The sequence below is a fragment of the Arvicanthis niloticus genome, chromosome 17, assembly GCF_011762505.2.
Source record: "Arvicanthis niloticus isolate mArvNil1 chromosome 17, mArvNil1.pat.X, whole genome shotgun sequence".
NCBI classification, from domain to species: Eukaryota; Metazoa; Chordata; class Mammalia; order Rodentia; family Muridae; genus Arvicanthis; species Arvicanthis niloticus.
Genome location: NC_047674.1, coordinates 30,157,188 through 30,183,447, shown reverse-complemented (window position 1 = coordinate 30,183,447; position 26,260 = coordinate 30,157,188). Strand labels below are relative to the sequence as shown.

The 26,260-nt window shown below is 38.2% G+C and overlaps 1 protein-coding gene across 11 annotated transcripts in view; it reads right to left on the bottom strand.

The window, feature by feature from the left end:
- Tsga10 (testis specific 10) overlaps positions 1–26,260 on the bottom strand; it is a 95,086-nt gene that overhangs the window by 15,940 nt on the left and 52,886 nt on the right. For 8 of the 11 annotated variants that reach the window (XR_013104649.1, XM_076915031.1, XM_076915033.1 and 5 more), the window contains 5 exons: positions 22,530–22,585; positions 18,790–18,958; positions 16,810–16,920; positions 14,428–14,613; positions 1,410–1,619 (listed from right to left, as the gene is read on the bottom strand). Coding sequence is in view for 10 of the 11 variants with exons in the window: in XM_076915031.1 (XP_076771146.1) it covers positions 1,410–1,619; positions 14,428–14,613; positions 16,810–16,920; positions 18,790–18,958; positions 22,530–22,585 (732 nt within the window). In the remaining variant the exon portion in view is untranslated. The remainder of the gene's footprint in view (positions 1–1,409; positions 1,620–14,427; positions 14,614–16,809; positions 16,921–18,789; positions 18,959–22,529; positions 22,586–26,260) is intronic. The other 3 variants (XM_076915035.1, XM_076915028.1, XM_076915029.1) reach the window with 1 other exon arrangement.

The window sequence follows — 26,260 nt, the reverse complement described above, 5'->3', positions numbered from 1 at the left end:
CAGTTCTTAGAAGCATTCAAACATATGAGCCTATGGTGGCTACTCTCATTTAAACTACACAGAATGTTTTAAAATCTCCATGTGTTTGACAACTGAAGAGGTTAAAAAAAAAAAAAAAGGATGATCCCTGCATGTGACATCACAGCTTACCAACAAAATCAAGACACAAATAGTTCAGTCACAGCAGTTAATGTCACAAGTAATTTTGAAGAACTGGGAAGAGGAAGCTACAACATGTACAGTGAATATTTCTTCAATCAAGCCATTATCAAGCTTTATATAAATGGCTTTATATAAAGCCCTCTGCTGAGGGCAATGATTTAAAACTCTACTCACTTTACAAGTGGCATGCTAGTTTATAAACCATGAGATTGTAACTACTGATAGCTCAACTTTATATCATTTCGGTTGTTATAGTAACATGCTAAGAATTTCCCAATTTAAAAAAAAATCAAGTAAATGTTTAAGTAAAAGGTTATATTTTTCAAGTTTTTACAGTAGCAAATTAATCTTTTAAAAGTTTATGATGAAATAAAAAAATTAAGAAAGAGTGAGGCTTTGGCAGATGGCACTTCATTAAAAGATTAAAAGTAGATTCATATAAACTAAACACATGATTCTCAAACATAGCATAAAGGGTGGATTAACAAGATAAGAAATTCAGTAAGATTTAACAATATCCAATAACCAAGGTGACCAAAATTTGCTGACATTTCAGTTACACTGTCCAGTGTCTATACACTCAGAGTTGGATTCATCTTTCCAGGTTTATTTCCAGATAGCTCTTCTTAAACATACCACACTGGTCACTAAAAAGTACTTATTTTCACTTAAGAGTCCTTGCGAACCTCTCCACCATTGCCTATGTAGGCTGTCCCACCCAGCCACCCAAGTTCAGCAGTAATTCCTTATGGATTCCTCCTATTTCTCAAATTATTCATATGCCAATACTGAGAGGTCCTGGATAGCACGGGTCTGTATGGTCTGAATATTCTATCTGTAATGTGGGAAAAAGCAGATATAATCAAGTGCATTACAACTTCAAAGACCTCATCCAGTTATTAGATGGAGTTGGTGAAGAGAATGTCATCAAGGTTTTAGCTGAGATGGGTAAGGCTTGTGGTCCTTCGCTCACAGCTCTGCCAATGTGTTTTATAATTCTAGCTAAATGTATTTGCAAACTACAAGTTCAAAGAAAGATTTTTGGTTTTTTATGTTCTTGAATTCCTTAGAATTCAGCTGTCATAAATTAACTTTTTAAATTTTAAAAATAAAAATTAAAAAGCATAATAACAAAATTTAAAGCTAAGAGTCATAAATGTTTGATATAGTATTTTATAAAAAACAAAACTCTTTTTTCAAAAATATAGTACTGTTAAAGTAGCAGCAATCATAAATGTATTACATACCATTTCTATTTCCTGATCTTTGGCAACCAGCTGTCGATTAAGAAGTTCTTTGCTTGAGTCGAGTTTAATGCAGAGTTCCCTCGTGGAAGACAAATCTGCGAGTGCAGACACCTTTTCAAACTGAACCTTCTGAAGCTCCTCCTCCATCTTCACTAGAGACTTGTGTAACGTTCCAATCTGGGATTTGTAAGAGCGCTCTGCATTTAGGTGCTGCAAGGACAAGATGGTTGTTTACATAGATGGAGAGAGTTTAGCCGTAAGAGTGTCCACGTGGACAACACAGCAGGCAAATCTCTCATCTCCGGGATAGCAGACCTCAGGTGATACCGGTGCTGATAGGATACACATTGTGTTCTGAGAGAGACAAACTGAGGCTTCAGCTCCCTTTAAATAAATCCTATGAGTAGTTTTTAAAATAAAATTAGGAAAAAAACTGTTTCCTATTAAAATACCTGCAGGTTCAATGCCAGTTAAATACACATGGTTGCTCTATAGTTGAATCTGCATTTCACAATTGGCATGGTCCACAAAGCAAATCTTGCTGCTGCCAAGAAAAATAAAAGCTACTAGCCACTGCCTCAGAGAATTCTTTTTCAATTTTTGACTGACAAGCTTATATCAGTCATACTATCATAAAATGAGGACTGATAATTTTCTAACACTAATACTTTTGAGAGAAAATGCTTCTGAGCAAGTACAAATTAAGCACAACCAATTATGGAGAAAAGCATATTTTTAAAACCATAATATGAGATTCAAGTTACATAAATGCTTTCAAATGTTCAAAATCATTGCACTCTGCACACCTTTTCTCCTAGCACGCTGCTTATGTAAGTGCACTGCCACCTACCAAGAGAAGTATTTGTTTGCTACAACATCAACATAACAGACCTGGGAGGTGACGGCTGTGTGTGTTCTAACAAGTGCTTTTGCATGAATAAAACACTAAAAGTTGTTCCTAGCACATGTGTTTTGGCCATAATTCAATGCCCTGTTCACTCTCTTGAGCTCTCTTCCTTCTGTAGCCATTCCTACTCATTCTTCACATCATCTGTCTAACTGTCCATCTGTCCATTCACCATCACATGTTTACAAAAGACTTTGCATGCTATAGTCACTGTGCCTAGAGACAAATTCAGTGGGAAACAAAATTACCTCTGTTCTCACAAACTTCTACTACTGAAGGAGTCCAGTATCAATCAAATATGCTATAGATGAACGTATAAATACATTAAGAACATATTTCTGGGGAAAGTAGGCAACAAAATAATCGACCTCTACTGAAGGAGTCAGAAGGTCAGAAATGGCTTCCCCAAGTAAATGACTGAACAGTGAACAGACAAATGGCAGGGACAGGCATTTCAAGCTGAAAACATGCAAAGCGCCCCAGCTCTGTTGGGTGCAAGAATAACACACTCCAAGAACTGGAAAAAGGCTGGTATGAGTGGAGCTTAGTGGTCACAGGAAAGCAATAGGAGACACTGAGTCAGGCAGGGTTTAGTAAGCTGTGCTCTCAGTGGTGAGGTGAGGTGATCAGGCTTCTTGTGTTTCAGAAGTTCACACTGGAGTTGTAGACTCTATTAAGATGATTGGCTAAGCTAAGGGAAAAACTCTCAAGATAAAACTGAGCAACAAAACATTTTGTTTTAATACATGGTCTCACTATGTAGCCCAAGCTGGTTTGGAATTCACTATGTAGATCAGACATTGACCAGGCTGGTCTTGAAATCAGATAATTCCTCCTATCTCTGCTTCTCAAGTTCTACCATGTCTTGCAACAAAACATTTTTATTAATTTCACATCTGAGCTTACAGAGAAGAAAGAAATTCCTATTTCCCCAGAGGAAGCAAAGCAAGAGAGCATTTAGGTTTTGCAGTTCAGGGATACAGCACCTTGCCTAGCAAACATGAAAAATAGGATTTAATTGCCAGTAAAACACACACACACACACACACACACACACAGTTAAAGACCAGCTTTGATATCACAGGGTAAACTGAGGGTATGGTGTTGGTGATTGGGGTCATGCTGATAGCAGCCAATTGGCCCCCAACTCCCTGCTGACAGTGGTGGGCAATTTATGGGGTCAGCACTACTGATAGAACAAAACTTAATTATCTGGGGGCTGCAAGAATGCCCAGAGAGAAAATCTAAACTGTTTTAACCCTTAAGTGTATATACATACATACATACATACATACATGCATACATACATACAAACAGACAGACACAGACATATATACATTTGGTGGATGGAACACAGCCTCAACAGCCACACTTTATTTTTCTCTCTCAGCCTTTTTATACCTTCTGACAAAAGTTCTTCATAAAATTACACATAGATAAAATGTTACAGAAGGATGTCGATAGTAAGTTCAAAGCAGTGTTTCATTCTATAAGCACATTATAAGTTCAAGGCAACAGTTTCATATGACCTTGCTTTATCATGGTGCACACCTGTGGATCTGACCTAGAATGAATGTTTTTCCTGGATCACAAATCTGTCTCAAGCTGATTTCTCTTCTTAGTGCAATTTATGAAAAGCTCATTGTATTCCTTATTATGCAGCCTTTACTTAATATTCTAAGAGGAGGAGCTATAGTCTGTTCTTGGCTCTAACTTTATTACATCTCTTTAACTGAACAACTAAAACCATTTCCTTGAACTTTCTTTCTAAAATTATTTGAATCAAATCAGGAATTCTATAAAGTCGTTACTTCATCTAAACAGCATTAATTCATGAAAGGTTATCTTCATGTTATTTGCAGGAAATTTGCCCAATAGGGTGGGCTGATGCCCAGGAATCATTAGGCTATGTTATAGTGACAGGAAAGGCATATTAGCATTGGGAAGCAATCCTGGGATGAAGTCTCTGGGCCATACCTCTGCAGCATGCACCCATCACAGGCATTCAAAGGTGGGACATCTCCAGGAAACTTGCTTGCTATAGCCTTTCTTTCCTAGATGGCTTCTGTAAACACAAACACACACACACACACACACACACACACAAAACCATGCCTTCTAGATAACCTGGGATTCTTGAATAATGTGCTATAAATGAAAGAAGGGGGGATGTCTCTTTAGCCATACAGAAACCACTAAAGGCTGATCTGGACCAGATCTCTGGATAGGAAAACAATTTCTTCTGTGGTAAACATAAACTTTAATTCTAATAATTTTGGGATGTTACTTTACTCATCTCTACTTCTAAATGTTAACATAAGATTTATGCCCTGTCAGTAATAACCTAGAGTCACTATACAAAAGCAAACCCACAGCACCACACGAGATTCCATGCAGTGGAGAATTCTAAGAAAAGTCTGTGAATACAGGAGGTCAAAATCCACCTCGAAGCCACATCTTCCTCTACTCTGAATGAAATAGAGCAACATAAAAAGATCTCACTTCCAGAAATCCACCTTACTGAGCAAAATAGTTAAAAGACATTAAGGAAAGAATCTGAAAAGAAAAAAAGTAACACATGGAAAAATGGCACATTTGAAAAATAATTGAATAGCTCTTCTAGAAAGAAACATAGTGTCTGCAGTGAAAACCATAACAAAGACACCAAGAACAGACTAGAACAGAGGAAAAGGAACCAGTGACATGGAAGAAAAGGCACAGAACACAGATGTGCACACACTATAACAGGACCAATAGTGAAGGGAGATGAGTCAAGATAAAGCAAGAGCTGAGAGGAAAGGAGAGGGAACTTGAAAGCTATAATGTCCAAGAAGTAATATCTGAAACATTTCCAGAACTAATAAAAGGTACAAGTACTCTGAATGAAACAGAGGAAGAAAAACCCAAAATACCAAAACCAGAGGAAACAAATCTCAGCACATGGCAATAGAACTGAAGCAATGAAAAAGACAAGACCATAAGAGGGACACATTCAAGGAGAGACACTGGAATGAAAACAGATCTACCAACAAGAACAGGGGCCACTGCCTTTAAGATTTATTTCTATTTTTATTTGTGTGTATGTATCCACTATGGGCATGCAGGTATCCCTGGAAGCCAGAAGAAGGCATCAAACCCTCTTGATCATTACAGGCAGTTGTGAGCTGTCAGACATGGGCAGGGGAACTGAGCTCAGGTCCTCTGCAAAGGCAGTATGCATTCTTAACCACTGAGTCAGTTCTCCAATACATACCAGGTTATTTTTAAAGTTATAAAGGGAAATATTCTCAGTCCAGAATTCTATATTCAGCTAAAGTAAATCTCAAGGTTAAGGGTATGTTAGTCATTTTCAAAGAGATGGAAAAAAAATGAACATACTGGTTTCTGCAGGAAGGAAGGTCAGAAAAGGAAAACAAGTAAGGAAGAAACAGAACACGAGAAGCAAGTGAACAAAGGCTTTATACGTCTCTAGGTACATACAAACAGTACTGATCACAAGAACAGCAATGATTATGTATTGAGGAATATAAAAACTGTGAAACTAAAATAGTGCATGGTATGGTTGTGAAATGTGGGGGTTGGGCTGACAGAAAGCTCAAGTGTGTGCTAGTGAGCAGGATGTGGTGCTTGTTAGTCAACTATTGTTAGGAAGTTGGTGATGTTAACACTTATTTTTAACATCTAAAGGAAAAGATGTACAATGTGTAACTTCCATATCTATAAGCAGTGGCAGCCAGAAATATGTAAGGAAAATAAATATGTAGGATGGAAAAATAAAAAGAAAGAAAATGATGTTAAACAGAAAGGATGAATCAAATAACAGTCAACCTAAATGTGCTGGCAACATGACAACTTATTAGTGAATAGAAAGGTACTACACATTTTTAAATCAGTTAAATTGGATTGGTGACCCAGGATTCAGGTACATAAGAGACAAGAGAAGTCCAAAGTTCATGGTTTATCGGCACAACTTCACTGCTCTCTCAAAAAGTGAGAAGACTAGGAAATGAACCAGTGGGAGAAGGTTTGTCTAGGCTTAATCATCGGCAACACACACAAAAGGAAATTCAAGGCTATGTAGCAAGTTCAAGGTAAGCATGTGCACCTCAAAACTGTCCCAGAAAATACAACTAACAAATGAATGTAAATATAACATGTCAGACATGTAAAAATTTCATTAAAAAAATTGTGTCTGGGACTGGAGAGATGGCTCAGCAGTTAAGAGAACTGACTGCTCTTCCAGAGGTTCTGAGTTCAATTCCCAGAAATCACATGGTAGCTCACAACCATCTGTAATGAGATCTGATGCCCTCTTCTGGTGTGTCTGAAGAGAGCAATGGTGTGCTCACATACCATAAAATAAACAAATAAATCTTAAGAAAAATATTGTGTTCACAACCAGAATGAGCATCAGTCATTGTAAGCAGATATAACATTGCAGAGAGGGCAGTACCAGAAGACAATGAGCAGAACATGCAGGGCCTACTTTGGCTGAGTCTATGTTGTACAGATATCAGCTTTCAGTGTACACTTGACGCAGTGTGCCATCTTACATAGCAACAGCCTTAATATGAGTTACTCCACTTTAAATACTAAGAAAGAGCAAAAGAGTGGCTCTACATCCTCTTTCTCTGTCTCTCTGTCTCTCTCTGTCTCTCTCTCTGTCTCTCTGTCTCTGTCTCTCTGTCTCTGTCTCTCTCTGTCTCTCTGTCTCTCTCTCTCTTTCTCTCTCTCTCTCTCTCTCTCTGTCTCTTTGTGTATGTGTGTCTCAGAGGCCAACATGAAGTGCATTCCTTAGTCACTTTCCACGTTACTTTTGAAAAGATAAGTTCTCTCACTGAGCCTGGAGCTTACCAATTCAGCTAAATCGATTGGCCAATGAGCTCCAAAGATCATGTCAATAAATAACAACACTAGACAATATATCAGAAAAATTTGATAATATAATAATAATATAATCTGATATAATATGACTCCTAAGAGAAAATATCAGAGCCTTCATAATCAGTGGAATAGTATCAAGTGACCCACACATTTGTACTTTCAATTCCAGAATCTTAACAGAAAGGCAAGGGAGAAAAACTATCAATCAAAGCAAATGGAACCTTACCTGAGACTTTAGAAGAAGCCCTTCAAGAGCAACTGTTGGCAGGTCCTCTGCCTGGTCAGTACCTTCTCATGCGTCTTGTCCAGGAAAACTGCCATAACAAAGGACTCCTTCTCTGCCCTGACCTGTCCCTGAATCCTGGATTCCTGTCTCTAGTCCTGACCTGCATCCAGATCCTGCCCTGAGCAGCTCTGCCCCTGTGGGCTCAGAATTTGTCTTATCTGGTCACAGATAGGCTTTTCTTGCACCTGTGTCAGGTCTCTACCTCTATCTCAGGACAGCCTTTCTAAACTCTATAGTGTTTTAAACTCTTCTTGGATATTCTATAACCCATGTGTATAAATATGCACAGTACTAATTACTTACTCGTAAATAAGAAAAGTATAAAAGAACCTGTGGTTGCCAACAGCTAGCTATAAGGCAAAATTGCTGGGCAAACAGAAACTAATAAAACTGATTTAGGTTATAAATGTATTGTTATTCAATTAGTTGTGACATTGTATAAAGACGCAAATGTGCTCATCTGTTTTTACCACACAACACATGACACACAAAAATAGCAATGATACAATAACAGAATTCAAAGAAGAAAAGACAGGGGAAATATCCAGAGCCTTCATAATCTGTGGAACAGTATCAAGTGACCCATGCATTTGTACTTTTAATTCCAGATCTTAGAGAAAAGGCCAGGGAGAAAAACGACTTGAGTAAATAATGGCAAAAGATACTCTCAATTTGATGAAAGCAAGCAAGTATGATTTATTAAATAAAATAATTATAAAGATATACTAGGTAATTAAATTAATTCAATGAAATTGACAAATTACTAAATGGTACAAAATATTAAAATGAATAAAAGAGAAATAGAATAGGCCTGTAACAAAGAGTCTGACTAGCAATTTAAAAACTTTCCAGAAAGAACAGGTTCAGATGGCTTTAGACTCAATTCTACCAAACCTCTAAAGAACTGGCAGCAAATCTATACAAGCTCTTACAAAAACTAGAAGCAAAAGGAACATTTCCAAGTTATTATAAGAAGTTGGGTCCAGATTACCTTACATGGGTCCAGATTACTTTACATGAATAGTTGGTTTTCAAAACATCAGAAATCCACAGAATTGATGTTACAAACATTTCTATATTAATGTTCATTTTGATTAGAGACCTATCTGCTCCTGACAGTTTCCTGTCTTGGATTCTAAGAAGAAATTGAGCATCTTTGGAGTTATTCCAATTGTGGTAAGACAGCCACTAGGCAAGAATTGCCTCTTTCCATCTACAGACAAAATACTGTCCAAAAAGGACACACTTGCAGAATAGTTGACTGCTTATATCTGCCAAGACAGAGTAATCAGCCCTTAATAATTCTGCATCACTAGGTCTGTCAGAGATTCTGGGCCAGAAGGCTGAAGATCGGATGCTCCAACATTCTGTAGTATAGGGACTGTCCAGGTGTTCAGCGGTCTCTATAAATTGGCTGTTTTAGAAGCTATGTTTTGTGCTTCCCATAATCTCAGTTAACTCAGTCATTCTGGATTTCTGATGGGGTTGAAAACTTATAGTCTCATAGCGAATCCTTGCTATTTACTTTGAGAGAAAAGATTTGAGAGGATAGTTTTTAGTTCACATTCATTCTAAAGCCAAGAAAAAAAAAAAAAAGCCAGGTTCAGAACTAAGTCTTTTATTTAGGAGAGATGACAGAGGTTCTGCTTAGTCAACAAAATGATGGACTGGGTAGTAGGTCTATCTTGCACCTTACTGACATAAATTAGTGTAGTTATGCTCTAACTGTATTTTGAGAGAAAAGTTTTATTTTAACAGGAAGGGTGATGTGTAGGAGGAGCTAAGGTGGGAGGAGTACAGAGAGGAGGAGTAAGGAGAGGAGGAGGAGGAGGAGGAGCTAGGTGATGAGAGGGGGGGGGCCAGACATGGAGGCGGATGTTCACATGTCTCCGCCAGTCAAAGATAGTTGATATATCTAGATTGGGTATTAGGTTACTCTTCTGATTGATATTGAGCATTACTAAACTTATAAAGCCTTTGGTTGACATTAAAAAAACATTGTATAAAAGCAAAAAACGAGAAGGGGGTATGGAATAGGGGTTTTCTAAAGAGGGGAAATGGGGAAAGAGGATGGCATCTGAAATGTAAATAAATAATATCCAATAAAAATAAATTTAAAAAAAAGAAAAATAAGGAACAACAAAAAAAGAAGTTGGTGTCACATGGATCCTACAATTACCATTTGGATCTTATAACAAACATATAGGTTGTTATAAAAAATAAACTTCAACAAAAATTACTAGAAAACCAAATCTAGCACCAAAAAATAGAATAATAATTATACATAATGATCAAGTAGGATTTATCTTAGGGGTACAAACTTATACTTAATACCATGTATAGAATTTAACCCAACATGGAGCAAAGACATGGAAGAAAGTGGAGTAGCTGGTTGTGACAGCTAATGGGCACATTGTTTTCGTATTAGGGTGATGAAAATGTTCAAAAGTGCTCATTTTTACAGAGTCATAACACTCAATATTCCAAAGACCAGTGAATATACTTTAAATAGGAGAACTGTATAACAGGAGTAATTTTCAATAAAAGGCATTAGAAAAAGTAGTAACTTGAAAACGTGTAAGCCTGGTGTGGCGGTACATGCCTATAATCTGGGAGATGTAAGCAGACATGTCATGAGTTCAAGATCAGCCTGGGCTATACACTGACATCCTATCTCAAAGGGGAGGAAAGAACAGTAGTATTCTGTAGCTGAAGACACCACATACTTTAGTCACCAAACATGAAGAAATCAAGCTGGAGCTGACCTGGAAGCAACCATATTACTGGAAGGTGCTGTGCAGGCTGCTAGGGGTGGAAAGTCATTGACAGTCGTACCCAGGATTATTACTTAATAATAGTATTGGCCCTGTGAGCTATAATAACAACTGGTGTGGCAAGATATACCCATGGATGCAGAGTGGAATGAATGTTTTGGGGGATAACCAAGTGTTTTCTCATCAAATTTATGGTCTACTCAACATGAGGAAATTCATGTCTCATACTGAAAATCTCGGCAAGAACCAATGGCTAGAGAGACCACGGGTCTTAGGGGTGAGCCTGCTATACTTTTGGTCCTCATTAGAGCAGTAAGTGTCTTTGTCTTTGGTGGTAGTTAAAGTAGAAACTTTACTTGATCAAAGTGCAGAAAGTAAGTGTCGGGAATGCTCAACCACAGATGGGATGCATACATCACTCCCTGTAGGGAATGTTCATTCATAGATGGGATACATATATCACTTCCTGTTGGGAATGCTCAACCACAGATGGGATGCATACATCACTCCCCTCCCTCAAACCTCAGGGGGAGGGGGATGATAGAGATACACTTACCACTTACATACATTTTAAGGATAACTTTTGTCTTTAAATTGACATCATAGTGGTGAAATACACCCAGTATGCAATGATCAAACCAGGGTATCAACAGTTGTATCTCCTTTTATATCAATTTCTGATATCAAACAGCAGTCATTCGCTGCTTTACTAGCTAGAATACTAAGGATATTATAAGCATTTCCCCTCCCCTGAGTGCACTTTGGTAACAATTACCAACTTTTTCTTGATCCTTCCTTTCTCCTATCTGTCTCACCCACTGTATAAGTTTAAATGAAAAAATAGAAACATATCTTCCAGGTCATAGAACACTAAAGAATCACTTAAAGAAAACATAAAATCATAAATCATATGGGAAAAAAATTCATAATAATTCTAATTGCATCTGCATTTAACATCTCTTTATCTTGCAAATAAAAGACAAGTTAACAGTTAAATCTTCAAAAGGGCTGTGATCAAGAATATTATAGAGAACTCCTGCCACTTAATATGAAAAGTATACAGCCAGTGGTGGTTGCAATGCCTTTAATCCCAGCACTTGAGAGGCAGAGGCAGGCAGACCTCTGTGAGTTCGAGGTCACCCTGATCTACAGAGCAAGTTCTAGGATAGCCAAGGCTACATTAAAACAAACAAACAAACAAAACTCTGTCTTGAAAAACAAACCTACCAACCAAACAACTGAATAGAAAAAATGCATGCAAATGTAAGAAAAGAATCATTCTCCAAGGGCTGGAGACTGCACAATGGCTGAGAGCACTTACTGCACTTGCAGAGGACTAGGGTTTGGATCCTAGCATCTACATGGCTGTACACAATCATCTGTAATTTGTTCCAGAGAATCTGATGCCCTCTTCTGGCCTCCATGGGACTCATGTACACATACATCCAGGCAAACACTCATGCACACAAAATTTTTTTTAAAAAAATTTAATTTATTCAAAAGAAATTTAAGAGAAAACTCATCTAAGAGGTGTTGTGAATTTGGTCTAATGCTTGCATTATATTATTTGGATTCCCAAAATTTTACAAGAGTCAGTTTGTAAGATGCTGAGGGTCCTTGCCCCCAGTTGGTTCTGATTAGTACATAAAGTTGCCAGCAGCCAATGGCAGGGCAGGAAAACAGAGGTGGGACTTCAGGATTCGTGGGCAAGGGGACCAAGGGTAGAAAGGAGATTTGCCATGCCAGAAAAGGACTAAGATCCAGGCCTGAGAGCTGCAGAAGAGAGACAACATACTAATCATGTAAGAGCCATGGAAAAGTGGCCCCAGGATCCCGCCCCACTAATTGGGTCTAGGGTAACAAAGATAGAATATAAATTTTAGTAAGTAATAACTCAGGAGTATCAGAGGGGAGGCATTAGCATCGTGGAAGTTTGGGAGTGAACCGACCATTGAGCTGTTTAAAGCATATTAAAATAGAAATCTGTGTGTGTGTGTGTGTGTGTGTGTGTGTGTGTGTGTGTGTGTGTGTGTGTGTGTGTGTGTGTGTTTGTGTGTGTGTCTTTTATTTGGGAATCCAGAACACTGGAGTGGCAGCAAGGAACTCAAGCCACCACCACCACCTCTTCCACCAACTCCACCACCTCCACCACCACCATCATCACCAGGAAGATTTAAAGTAGCATTAATTGTCAACAGCCGCAAGAGGAACCTTAAGTGGTCAATAAACACTGAGCCCTGTAACTTGTGTCTTCATCAGACATGTGCCACCTGCTGTTGACAAAATGTGAACCAGGCAAGTGTCAGCCTTCTGCCAGGGACTCCCAGCTTCCTGCTATTGGGCTTTTAGTTCTGGATTTGTTCTTGCTGAAGGGAAAGCCTCAAATATCTTAGCCATATGTGGAGGTAGTTCCTTAAAGAGGTCCTACATGTCCATCAAAGGTATTCTTAGAACACAGTCTTTTTAGAACAGAGGATGCTTATCCTAAAAAGTGCTTTGCTAACAATGTATGAAAGGAAAACTTTCAAATTAATTTCTCTTTTTTTTCAAATTAATTTCTGATGCACAGTTGCTTCTGAGAGTTTGTGTAATTTTCATGGGGTTAGAGGACACATTGTTTTGGTAAAAAAAAAATCAGTTGTAGTTTTTTAAAAGTTGCATTAAAAGACATTCATTTTCACTTGTAATCTAGGAAACACAAAACACAACTGTGGAGAAAATTAAGGCTCATAATGCTGAATATATTATTTATGCAAATTATAACCCATGGTTTCTGGCAAGAGTAAACTTTTAGATAGTGATTTGATAAACATACAAACATACATATAACTAAAAATAAAAATAAGGCTGGAGAGATGGCTCAGCAGTTAAGAGCACTGGCTGCTCTTCCAGAGGCTCTGAGTTCAATTCCCAGCCATCACATGGCTTGCAACCATCTGTAATCTGATCTGATGCCCTCTTCTGGTGTGTCTGAAGACAGCTACAATGTACTTATATACATAAAATTTTTAAAAAAATCTTTTTTAAAAATAAAAATCGTAAAACACACACACAGTGGGGATTGGGGGAGGAATAGGTCTAGGAAGATAGCTCAGTCAGTAAAATGTTTGCAATGCAAACATGGGGACCTGAGTTTGACCTCTCAGAAACTGTGTTTTAAAAAAACAAACAAATCCAGACATGGTGGAGCACACCTGCAACCCTAGCACTGGTGAGCAGAGAGGGTGGTCCTGGGGCCTTTGGGCCAGCCAGGCTAGCTGAATTAATTGTCTGTCATGCTTCAGGTTCACTGAGAGACCCTGTCTCAGAAAACGGGTAAGGTAGAAAACATCTGAGGAAGATGCTAGTTGCAAACCTCATCCTCCACACACATATGCCACTACACTGGCAGGTAACACACACACACACACACACACACACACACACACACACACACAAACCTGACTTGAAAACAGAAAACATATGTCACTGGTAGGAGAGAGATGCACAGAGAATGTAAGCTCATGAGAAGCAGCCAGAATAATGTAAAAGTTACATGTACCCAATATTTGTGTGAGAAGCTTTAGGTTTAATGTTTGGTTTCTTTTAATTTATCATATTTTTATTGTGTGTGTGTGTGTGTGTGTGTGTGTGTGTGTGTGCATGCGTGCACACACGCTCACATGCATACACTCACACGTATAAGAGAACTACATGAGTCCTGGTATCTGTGGAGGCCACAAGAGGGTACCAATTTCCTAAAGCTGCAATGACAGGTGGTAGGAGCTATCCCCGTGTGGCTCCTGGGAATGAACTCAAGTCCTCTGAAGATCAGCAAGAACCCTTAACCACTGAGCCACACTGCTCCTAACTCTGATGATATGTTTCCTTAAACAAAGATACATGAAACAAACGTGGCAGTGTGCTAATGTCCTTACATCTACAGGGGAAGAATAGATCTGTTTTATTATTCTTTCTTTCTTTTTTTAACAGTTCCCAACTAAGAAAAAAAAGCTGATAGTTATTCTGGTTGTGAGTACCAGAGAACCAAGGTGAATAAAAAAATAATTAAGAGGCTATAACTTACAGTGCATTTATATAACTCATCTGTTTGTCGGTATGATGAGACAAGCCAAGCTCACTTAATATGACATGTGAGCCACTGTAAGCACATTTCTACAAACTTACTTGTTCAACCTCTCTGTTAAGGGCATCAACTTTTTCCTTTAATCTGTTGCCCTCTGCTTCAGCCGTGATAAGTTCCAGTTTGAGTGTATTGTTTTCTGCCTCTAGTTGGCGGGCCTTATTTTCCCAGTTTTCTGCATCTTCATTGGCTTTTCGGAGCTGTTCCATTATTTGCCGGTTCTCAGATTCCTAAAAAGCAAATCTTCTGTATTACTTTAAAACTTTAAAGTATTTACATAAAGTGCACGTGGAACACTGCTATCTGGGCCACTGGAAAGTCACTTGCTACATAACCTTGAAGAAATCCTACTAACCTCTTAAACTAGAAAGACGGTCATCCTGTAAGGAACATAAAGAAGTGTGCCCCGACCTGCCGCAGTCACCCACCCACTCAGCACATTACTCACCTTCAGGACCTAGACAACACATCCTGTGTTTCTTAGGGAATCTTTTCCTCCATGACTGTTTACTGACCCCTGCTGGCCTCAGCGGTCAACCTTGTTCCCAACCTTTTTATCGAGCTGCATGTACTGGCCACAGAATTTCTGCATGACCCCTTCATATCTTAAATGTCAATTTCTGATAAGATTTATTTTTATTATTTTAAACTGGTGTGTGTGTGTGTGTGTGTGTGTGTGTGTGTGTGTGTGTGTGTGTGTGCCCGCGCGCGCACACTCGAACGCATTCACATTGAGAGCTGGTGCCCTTGGAGACCAGAGATTTTGGGTTCCCTGGAGTTGACTTTGGTCCTGAACACTAAACTAGAGTCTTCTGTAAGAGAGCTCTTCACGAATGAGCCATGTCTCCTGACTCTGAGCATAATTTTCTTGGTCACAGACTATAATCTTTTTTGGGCTTTCTACTATTAAGTTGTCAGAAATTGCTCAAAAGTATTGCCAAAAATACCAAATGTATGGTAATATTATACACTTATGAATAAGTTGTGCATACAATACAAAGCCAGATTATTTTTGGCAGTGCTAGGGACTGAATCCAGGCCCTTGTACATACTAGGCAAGTACTTTTACCACTGAGTTGTATCTACCACTCGTGGAACCAGATTTTTTTTTTAATCTTCAAAATGATACCAAAAATAAATTAGTTTAAGTAGGACCAGCTTTCTATAGGGAAAATTCAATTCCATAAATGATATACTATGTTAAATAACCATTGCTGGCTACTTCAAAAAATGTATCTTATCTTAGGGACTGGTGAGATGGTTCATACTGCTCCTATAAAACCCCGGGTTTGGTTCCCAGCAACCATGTTAGGCAACTCACAACTTTCCATAGCTCCGGCGGGAGGGGCATCTAGCCTTTGCAGGCATCCACACTCAGGCGCAGAGAGACATGCACATTCACATAGAACACACGTGTATAAGGAAAAGGCCTCAGTACTATGGTCTGCCTAGCCTGCCTGCTCTTTAAACTTCCATTAGAATTTCACTAATGTCAGAAATGCACTTTCCTGGAAACAGTGCATTTCTCTATCAGAAATCCTGAGCTAATAAAATAACCAAAGTACAACAAATGAACACCCCACCCTTTCTAATCAAATGTATACTCCCCAGACTCGGAAGCTCCAAAGCTCCAGCAGGTGACAGGTACAATCTAGGAGTCCTAAAAATGCCTTACCTCAGCAAGCCCTTAAAAATATTCTTTATGTACACCATGAGCAATTGTTCAAAATATGTTTGTATGCAGATATTAAATGATATGTGAAGTCAAATACACAGCTAAGGGAAGCAAAGTTCCTACAGACACCTTGAGTCTCAGGTAGGTAACACCACACCTATGATATTGACTTATTACACTACTTTAGACATTTTACCTAAGTACATCTCTATGTACTTAGTACACAGTACTAAATGCACCTCTATGTTCAGACAAACTATGTATTACAGAGCTGATATATACATCCACATTCAGAAATCTCTAAAGTGTCTCTCTCTCCCACACACATGCACATGCACACACACACACACCTTAGATCAAGTAGTGGCTAAAGAGATGTGCAAATGACAGTAACCTACTGGTTCTTAGAAACCAATGGTTTAAAAGCAGTATGATCTATCCTACCCTGTCAATAATCAGTAAGAGCCACTTTTGTCAGTGTGTAACAGAAAACGCACTATTTTATGTCTCTGGTTCTTCAACTAAAGAGAATCTACTTACCTAGGGTGTTTACTCTGAATTTAGCAAATTGAAAGAAGACATGTTCTAGAGTCATCTTACAGGACAGTGGTGATTTGGAATTAAATGGTTAATCTGCACAGTTAAAACTGCAATATCTGATGGAATAAAGACTTGGTTCACAATTCTAACAGATCATTAAATAAGGTCTTATGAAAACGTATCATTAGCAAGGGAAACTGTATCTATGTACCTCAGACTTTAATATGTTCTTCAGCTTGTTAACCTCCAGATTTGTATCCTGGACCTTCTGCTTTATGTCACTGAGTTCGTTATGAGTATCATTCAGTTTTTTGGACAGTGCCTATCAAAAAAAGATAGCTAGATTTGACTATAATAAATAAACATTTCTATATGTGAAAACATCTAAATTGTAAATATTAGAATCAAATGATTATATAAATTTAATATAACAACCATATCAAAATCTATATGAAAGTAGTAAAAAAAAAAAATCCCAAAATAAAACAGGCAAAGGTCCCAGACAGACAAGTCATCATAAGGGAGTATAAGTTGGTAACACTAAATTAAACTTTACTGGTAACCAAAAATATGCTAATTAAGACAACAGAATAGTATTTTGGCTACCAAGTTAGTGAAGAGTTAAAGTTTCAATTGTGGTAAGGAATGGGAACTTCTAGGTATTGTCTAATTGTAAACAAGATCGTTCCAGAGAACCTGTGAACCATTACCATTAGAGATATGCTGAGCATTTCTAGATGCTCAGAAGAGAGAAAGACATTCTCTACACTTGAAATATAAAACATTCTATTCACAATGTTTAATATTGCAATTGCTACGAAATAAGTAAAGATACACATGAAAATCTAACACAACAGTAACTGGGTGGTAAAGACACCGAGAGATATTTCTTTTTCCTTTCCTTCAAAAAGAAGGTTCTACAATGAACTTATATTTCTGTTAAAAGGTGTGGTATTAAGGATAAAACTTTCTAAGGTTCCCATTTTCCAAAATTCCTGCCATGTTCTTTCTTAGCCTCTGGTTTACATAAAGACCTCTCTTATATGACCTAAGGGAAGAAGAAGATTACCCTGGAACACGTGTAAACTCTTGTGATGCTAGTTTTCTTCCAGTGACCAATAAAGAGTGTGCAGTTTAAGGAGGCAGAGAAATTTACGTCATGGTAAGCTAATAAGCGGCATACTGGATACTATAGTGGGGATGAGATTTTAGGTTTCCAATGCCCATGCCAGGCCTGGTCTCCTTTTCTCTCTGCCTGCTACCTGTGGATGAGGATGCAAATTCCTAACTACTGCTCCAGGAGCATACCTGCCTGCCTGCTACTACACTCTGCAATGATGATCATGGACTAATCCTATGAAACTATCAGCAAGTACCCAATTAAATAATTGTTTTTATATGTTGCCTTGGTCATGATATTTCATCACAACAATAAAACAGTAACTAATAGTATTAAAATTTTGAATTGAATGACATAAACAGAAATGCATATTAAACAGCAATAGTAGCTGTTAACTCAAGTATCCCAGAATGACCTCAAATTGACTTATAGCCAAGGATAACCTGGGACTAGGGTCACCCAGTACCACAAGACCTGGTTTTGTATGGTTCTGGGTGTCAGACTCAGGATTCATGCTTAACAAACACATACTGACTGAGATAAGCCACCAGCTTCCTTCAGTTTCTATCTTTTCAAGAAACAGAATGTTTTAATGTTCAAATTTATATAGTGTTATTAGAAGTGAAGACTGTCAGACTGAAATATATTGGGTTACAGAGTAAAAATTAGAATTTCCCTAAAAAATATCATAGTGCTAAAAAAAAAAGGTCCAAAAATATACCATAGTCCACACATAATATTACAACATGATGCAGTCCATCATAAATATGCCCCTACTTTAAAACTTTTCATAGCTTTTAATCCTTGTTTGTTTTTCAAATACCCTTTGATACAGAAGTTTTTCTAAGGTTTAAAACAAGTACATTCTATTCCATTTCTTTCTCTTTAGTATCTAATACTTATGTCTGAGACATTCATCTAGAAATTATATGTCAATCTGTTATGAAAGTAGAGAACAAGAGTGTAGCGGGTTGCAGTGTCAGAGCTTTTCTACAAAATGAAATGAGGATTGTGTCTCAGAAGAAATAATTTTTTTCTTTGAGAAAAAAATTCTAGGAATAGGAAATATACCTGGTTTTCTTGTTTGACTTTGGCAAACTGTTCTTGAAGATTGTCATTCTCATGAGCCAAGATATCTCTCTCCCTGGCAATCTGACCCAGCTCATCATTTGTCTCGTCCAACTGCCGGCGCATTCTGGAAATATCTTGTTCGCACATAATCAGGGCTTCAGTAGACTGTCTATTCCACAAATCAAACAGTACATAAAAAGAGATAGTTTACTGAAATAGAATAACAAATTCTCACAGGACAGAAGATGGACATTCAGAATGAAAACTAACTGAAGAAGTTTATGATGCTTGCATTTAAAGGAGCTTTCGTTGCAAAGATGTTTCCATTCTCTCTGGCAGTTTCACACTTCAGTCAGTGCATGGGTCACTGCATCTCATACTTCCAACAAATATAGGAAGTTCACCATAGCCATTAAGGCTGACTCCCCTGCCGCATCCTCTTTCTCTGTGCCTTTAAAAGTCGGGTTTCAGAGCCCTGTTCTTCTCCTTCTAGCCCTATTTTTCAGAGTAATCCCTGTCATGACTACAACTCCAGCAAGAGTTTTAATTCTTAACTCAATGGGGATTTAAAATATAGGAGACATACCCTCCTGTGTCTGAGAGTGGCTCCAGAGAGAACTAAGTGATGGGGAGGACCCATTCTCAAAGTGGGCAACAACTTCCAGCTGGCTTTCCGAGGGGAAGCAGTGTCACCTGAAGGGAAGTCAGTGCAGCACACTGCCTGCCTCTTTCTTGAGCATGCACTCATGCCTGCTGCCTTGTTCCTCTGATACCACACTTATTTCTTTGGCCTTCCTCCCAATACAACCTGAGCATCAATGGCACAACAGGGAGCTCCAGGCCTCCAGCATCAACTAGGAACAGCAGAGGCATCCAGTTTCTTGGGGTAGGTAGCTACCAACTTCTATGTGCTTCTGGAACACTGCTAGAATACCTAGCTCCTAGCATGAGAGGCAATTCCTCTTTACTATACATATATATTCTATTGGTCATATTCCTGTAAAGAACTCTGCATAATAAAGGTTTTGGGGCTAGGAGTAGGGTAAAGAAATAGAAATATGAGCATGAATTTCTTTAATGGGTTTAGTGATGCCTGGAACTGGTTATTTCTATGTTGGATTACTTACATCATGGAAAGATCTGTCCTTTGTCCTATTGAAAAGATGCTTATTATTTTTCCTGCATATAATGCTTACAAAATGCCTTATTTTCTGTCATGGTATTCCATACAGCAATTCTTCTGACCAGAGAACTCATTTCACAGCCAAAGAAGTCTAACAGTGGGCTTAGGCTTGTAGAATCTACTGGTATTACCTTGTTCCTAACCATCCTGAAGCAGCTGATTTGATAGAATAGTAGAACCACCTTCTAAAGATTGAGTTTAAACACCTACTATGTGGTAACAGCCCAGAGGTCTAGGACAGGGTTTTCCAGAAGGCTGTATATGTTCTGAATCAATATCCAACATATGATACTATTTCCCTCTAGCCAGGACTCGTGATCCAAGAGTTAAGAAATAGAAATAAAAATCATACCACTCCCCATCATCCCTAGTGATCCACTAGAATAACAATGAAAATGGTACCACTCCCCATCATCCCTAGTGATCCACTAGAATAACAATGAAAATGGTACCACGCCCCATCATCCCTAGTGATCCACTAGAATGTTTACTTTCTATTCCCACAACATTATATCCTGGTGCCCTACAAGCTTTGGTTCTTGAGCCTGGAAAATATTTCAGTCAGAAGGTACAAGAACCATTCTACTGATCTGTAAGCTAAGGCATCCTAAGAAAATCCTAAGGCATGCTAAGAAAGAAATTAAAGTATCAGGATTGGTTCAGACTACCAGGGGCGGACTGACTAGTACCCCACAGTGAGGGAATGTCTGAATGCAGATCTTTTAGGGCATCTCTTAGTGTTATAATACCCTTTGATTAAGGTCAATGGGAAAGAAACTTCAATTCAGCCTAGGTAGATAAGCCCTAGCTGAAGGTGTGAGTCGTGCCCTATATAAAAAACTCAGACTCACTGAGGTATTTTTGAAGCAGAGGAGATGCAGAATGAGCAGTACATTATCAGATACAGACACATTACTAGTTATAGAAACCAGGATTTTCATTATCACGCTTCCTGTTTGTGTGTGTATGTGCATGTGTACATATACATACATAATTATTAAGCAGATCTCTGTGTTTTTCTTTCCTGCATTATAGCTTTAACATGTAATACATTAATTTAGTTGCTTTCAGAACTTATGTGCCATTATATCTATATTATTAAACTTAATTTATGAATTATCAAAAAAAACCCTCAACATTCCTCAAAGAACTTGGCCATTTTTATGGAGGAAGAATTAGTGCATTTTCAGTTGGACATGGGATAGGTATCTTCATTACCTGGACTTGTAACCTTGTTGTATTCTTCATTTAAAAATGAAAAAAAAAGCATTAGATGTGATTGTCAACTTGATAAGAGATAGAGTTGCAATAGCCGGTCTTATCAACTTGATGACACTTAAAGACCCTAGGAAACACACCTCTAGGAATAATGTCTGAGATGGTGGTTTTGGAGAAGTTTAACATACTGGGGAAAGCCCATCCTCAAAGTGGACAGCACTCTTTAAATGGCTCTTCCAGAAAAAAAAGCAGTGTTGTCTGTCCCTGGCCCTTCTTACTGAATGTATGCAACTATAGCTGTTCCCACTGTCAACAGACTCCAACTTCTTCAGTCGTCCAATGTAGACTGAACACCAGCAGCTCTCCAAGGAGCTCTAGGCCCCCTGGTTTCAGGCTGCTGAGGTATCTAGCTTTATGGACTGGGCAGCTTCAGATCTCTCTGTTCCTGCAGTATGCAGACAACTATTGATAGGATAGTTATCCTCCTCTATAAGACTCTGTTCCTCCAGTGCCTGACATAGTTCCCAGCTCCATGGAACCCACAGAATTGTCTCTGTGGTTAACTCCCTGCTAACACTGCAGATTCATGCTTGCTGGACATGTCTACAACAAGTTCCCAGAGGCTCTTTAGATTCAGAGGCAAAATCATCATTCTCTGAACACACATCCTGTCATGTGCAATGAAGGACCTGGATGCCTGATATTTCCTTAAAGTCTTTCATCATAAACAATTCATTCCTTCTATTGCTCTAATCTCTTCTAAAGCCCAATTTAGTAACTCTTCTTCCTGGATAGTTCAATAAAAAAATTATCTTAATACTTTAAAATCTCTAATAGTTTTTACTCTCCAAAGGATGAAAATCAGACTCTGTGTAGTGTAGTGTACAGGCCTCATTGCATGTTTGGCTTCTCCTTTTGTCACTTCTTTTTATCCAAAGATGTATTTAATTTCCCGTGTATGCTTGTTCTGCCTGTATGTGCGTATATGTACCACATGCCTACTGAAGGGCAGAAGAACGTGGGAAGATGGTGGCCAGATCTGGGCCACCATCTCTGCAAGAACAAAACATGCTCCTAAAAGCTGAGCCATCTCTCTAGTCCCCTTCACTTCCCTTATACTTGAGGGCACTGTGGATCTTTGCTACTATGTCTACTTTAGAAGCCCTCCCCTTTATGTCTCCTGGTGAACATCCTCCTCTTTGCTCTCTGAGACCACCTAAGCCTCTGTTGAACGTCAGACCTGATACATAACACAGTCTCCTGACTGTCAATCTCGTTGTAGTATACATAAATTATATTGTGACTCCAGTAAGCACTCAAATATTTTTGAATGATTTACCTTGATGCCTGTTCCATCTCAGCAATGATATTCTTCATGCCTGAAATGGTCTTTTCCTTAAAATTAATAAAAATATTAAATTAAAATTATTTAAAACTCATTTCTACCAAAGCTGAATAATAAAAAGAACCATATCCCTTGATTTTCATTTGTTTGTAAACATTTATACCATATTCTTTTCTACACTTTAATCCTATAGTTAATGTATATACCTGTGCTGGGTAAAGTTAATATATTCATTAAAGGAAAGAATTCTCATAAGTGTATTGATATGAGATCATATAACTAATATTGTGTTAAAAGATTTGTGTTATCATCCAGTTATATAAGACCCCCATAACTACCATGGTTTGGCAATAAAATATTCCATACTAAATAGAATTAATTTACTTCTATATGTTCCTTACATTATAAAACTTGGGGAAGTGGATGATATGTAATTGACCTTGTTTCTTTTTAATTATTTATTTTATTTTTTGAGAATATAATAATGCCATTTCCCCTTACATTTCCTCCCTTCAAACTCCCCCATGGCTCTCTTTCAAATCCATGGACTCCTTTTTTTATTCATTGTTATCATGTGTGTATATGTATATGCATATGCATATGTATGTACACATATATCCCTAAACACATAAATACTATGTGCTCAGTCTGTATGGTATGTATGTTATGTTTTCAGGGCTGGTATTTGGTATCTGACAACCAATTAGTGTTCTCTTCCCTATGCTCAATCCCACACATAAGAACCATAGGCAATTATCTCTTAGAACAAAAACAACTGAGTACCTTATTTATATTAGCAACCAAACCTTCAAATATCTGCCCTAATATATTTCAGAGCTGTTGTGAAAAAAAAAACCAGAAAGAGTGGAATTAGTCAAGGCTGAAATAGATTTGAATGTATTGCCTCCGATAGTATTACCATGTTTTCCAAACCCTCAGAGAGCATGCACTATCTTCATGTGCCCCACTCTAGAGTGTTTTTAGCTTGTGCTCTTTGGTAGAATGATGCAGACTCTGTATGTGACAGTGTGACCAAACATATTTCACCAGGGTATGATTAAAACACCCATTACCAACATAATTCATACCTCTGAAGAACAAACTCATGGAGGAAAACCTCAAACACACACACACATACACACAACTTAAAATGGAGTATTTGGGGATTTGGGAAGGTGGCTCACTCTGTAAAGCACTTGCTGCACAAGTGTGGACAAGCATGAGGACCTCAGTTGCATCCACAGCAGCCATACAAGGTGCACACTTGTGATCCTAGCACTGAGGTGTGGAGACAGGGAGATCTCTAAGGATTGACAGCAGCCAGTCTAGCCAAGTTAGTTGCTTTGGGTTCAGTAAAAAACTCAAACCCTAAGGCATACATATATCACATGCATGCACACACTCACGTGCGCACACATACAAATTTTTAAAAAGTAAAAAAGGCAGTTTATACAAGATTTTAGGTAGGTTGTGATGTCATAATTTAAAAATGAATTTTGAAAGCTTCACTGAACATCAAGTGCCTTGAAAGACATTACATGATTAAGTACAGAATATACTTTATAACCCTAAACAGGTTTTTTTTAATCAAAAAGATTTTTAAAAGCGAGATTCTGTAGAAACATATAAAATATTTAGGGCAAAAATTACTGAGTAGAACCCAATTAGATATCCTCTCGGACAATTTTTCTTTTAGTAGAACTCTAATACCACCAATCTCCAAACCTACCAACATGAGAAAACTTAATATTCCTAAAAATAAAATGTAATATCACTTGCACAACCTGAGTATGTTCTTCCAGTGAAGAACATACATTCATGTGAACTGTTAGAGCACAGTTATAAAGAAGAAAAACTAAAACTTTCCAATTCTAGCTTTTCATACTCAAAAATCCATGTGCTTGCTACTCTATTTTCTACCATTAATTGATACCAAGTAGCAAAACATTTCTTAAAACTAGGATTACCAAGAGCTTGATATTTGTCTCAATAGTTAAGAGCACTTGCTACTCTTCCAGACAACCAGAGTTTGAGTCCCAGCACCTATGTCAGGTGGCTCTCAGCTAACTGTATGTAACTCCAATTCTAGGGGATCCAACTTACTATTCTGGCCTCCTCAGACATTCACACATAATTGCACGTACACACAAACTCATAAATAAAAATAAAACCTTTAAAATTAAAGCTAAGACTACCGGGGGTGGGAGAACAGCTTATTCACTCTAATGCAGAGTTCTCCAGATTAGCTTGTTTCTGTATCTCCACATTACACCATGAAATGTCTTGCTTTCTACTTAAGGGTATTTGTTAGTACAGTTCTAAAGTGTCACTACAGAGAACATTATCTCTTTTGTTTTGTTTGGGTTTTTTGAGACAGAGTCTATATATCTCTGGATAGCCTAGAACTTGCTTTGTAATACAGGCTGGCCTTGAGTTCACAAAGATCTTCCTGCCTCTCCAGATTTACAGGCATGTGCCACCATACCTGGCAATCACTCTTAGCTCTCTAATGCTGTCTTAACAAATTATTTTTCCTTCAGATGATGTATGGTTCATAAAACCTTTAAATTTTTAAAAGATCATTTCAGCAAGAAAACACACGCACAAACACACAAAACACACACGTGCATGCACACACATATGCATGCACACACACGTGTGTGTATACACACACACATGTAGGCACCATTTCTTTCCATGACTTCAATTATACTCATAATTTCAAATTTATTTTTAGTTTTCACTCTAAACCTAAAATTCCAGCAGCCTAGAAGTATTCCATGTGCATGTCCCTAAGACAATTCTAACTCAGGAGGTGAATGATCACTCTTCCCGGGCATGTTCTGTTTCTTGTGTTCCTTCTTCACACACAGGATTATTGAGGAGGAAGAAGGCACATCTCAGCCCTACTTCCTTAACAGATCTGTTTCTCTCACGACTCCACAGCTTCTGAGGATGGGCCTCACCATCTTACTCTTTACCAATCCCTGTCGCTAGCCTCAGGTCCTCAGTCCATCCATCTTTCATGCGGATTTATAATCGACAGACAGTTCATTCTAAAACAGAGATCCAGCTGTAACCTCTCACTCACATCATCGTGGCTAAGTCCACGGGGTCAACATCACGTGTATCTTTGTGATTGGTTGTTTCTCTGTCTATATGTAACTCTTTGCAGCCTATGCTCCAGCCATAAACTCTGGAACTATTCTGAAATCCTCCCACAAGAGTCAGTGGACTCTAGTGTAAGCTGCTCTGTTTGTCTACCACAGTCCCACGGTCCTCTTCCCTAAGTCCTTCTCTAGCTTAGTTCTAGTCATCTTTTATAAAAATTTAGACATGTCCCTCTGGGAAGGCTTCCTAGACCTTTCTCCTCCTGGCCCAAGCCCCAGGCCGAATCAGACATGCTTCTGACAAACTCCAGTAACACATGGCACCTCCTATAATAGTAGGATCTTCTTTCTATTAATCTACGGCCCAATTTACCTTCAGTCTTTATTGTATCACCCGGGGTGTGTCAATAAATATTTGTTCAAAGATTGGATGACAGATGAATATATTAATGAATTAGTTCCCTTAGAATAGAGATGGCCCCTACTTCAATGACACAATCTTTACTAAAAACATTATGTAAAAACAGACTAGACTTGCCTTCAGGATCAGTTTATGAGCTAAAAAAGGAGCTTTTGTATTTTTCTGTTTTCCTCATGAAATCTTCTGTTGTTTAA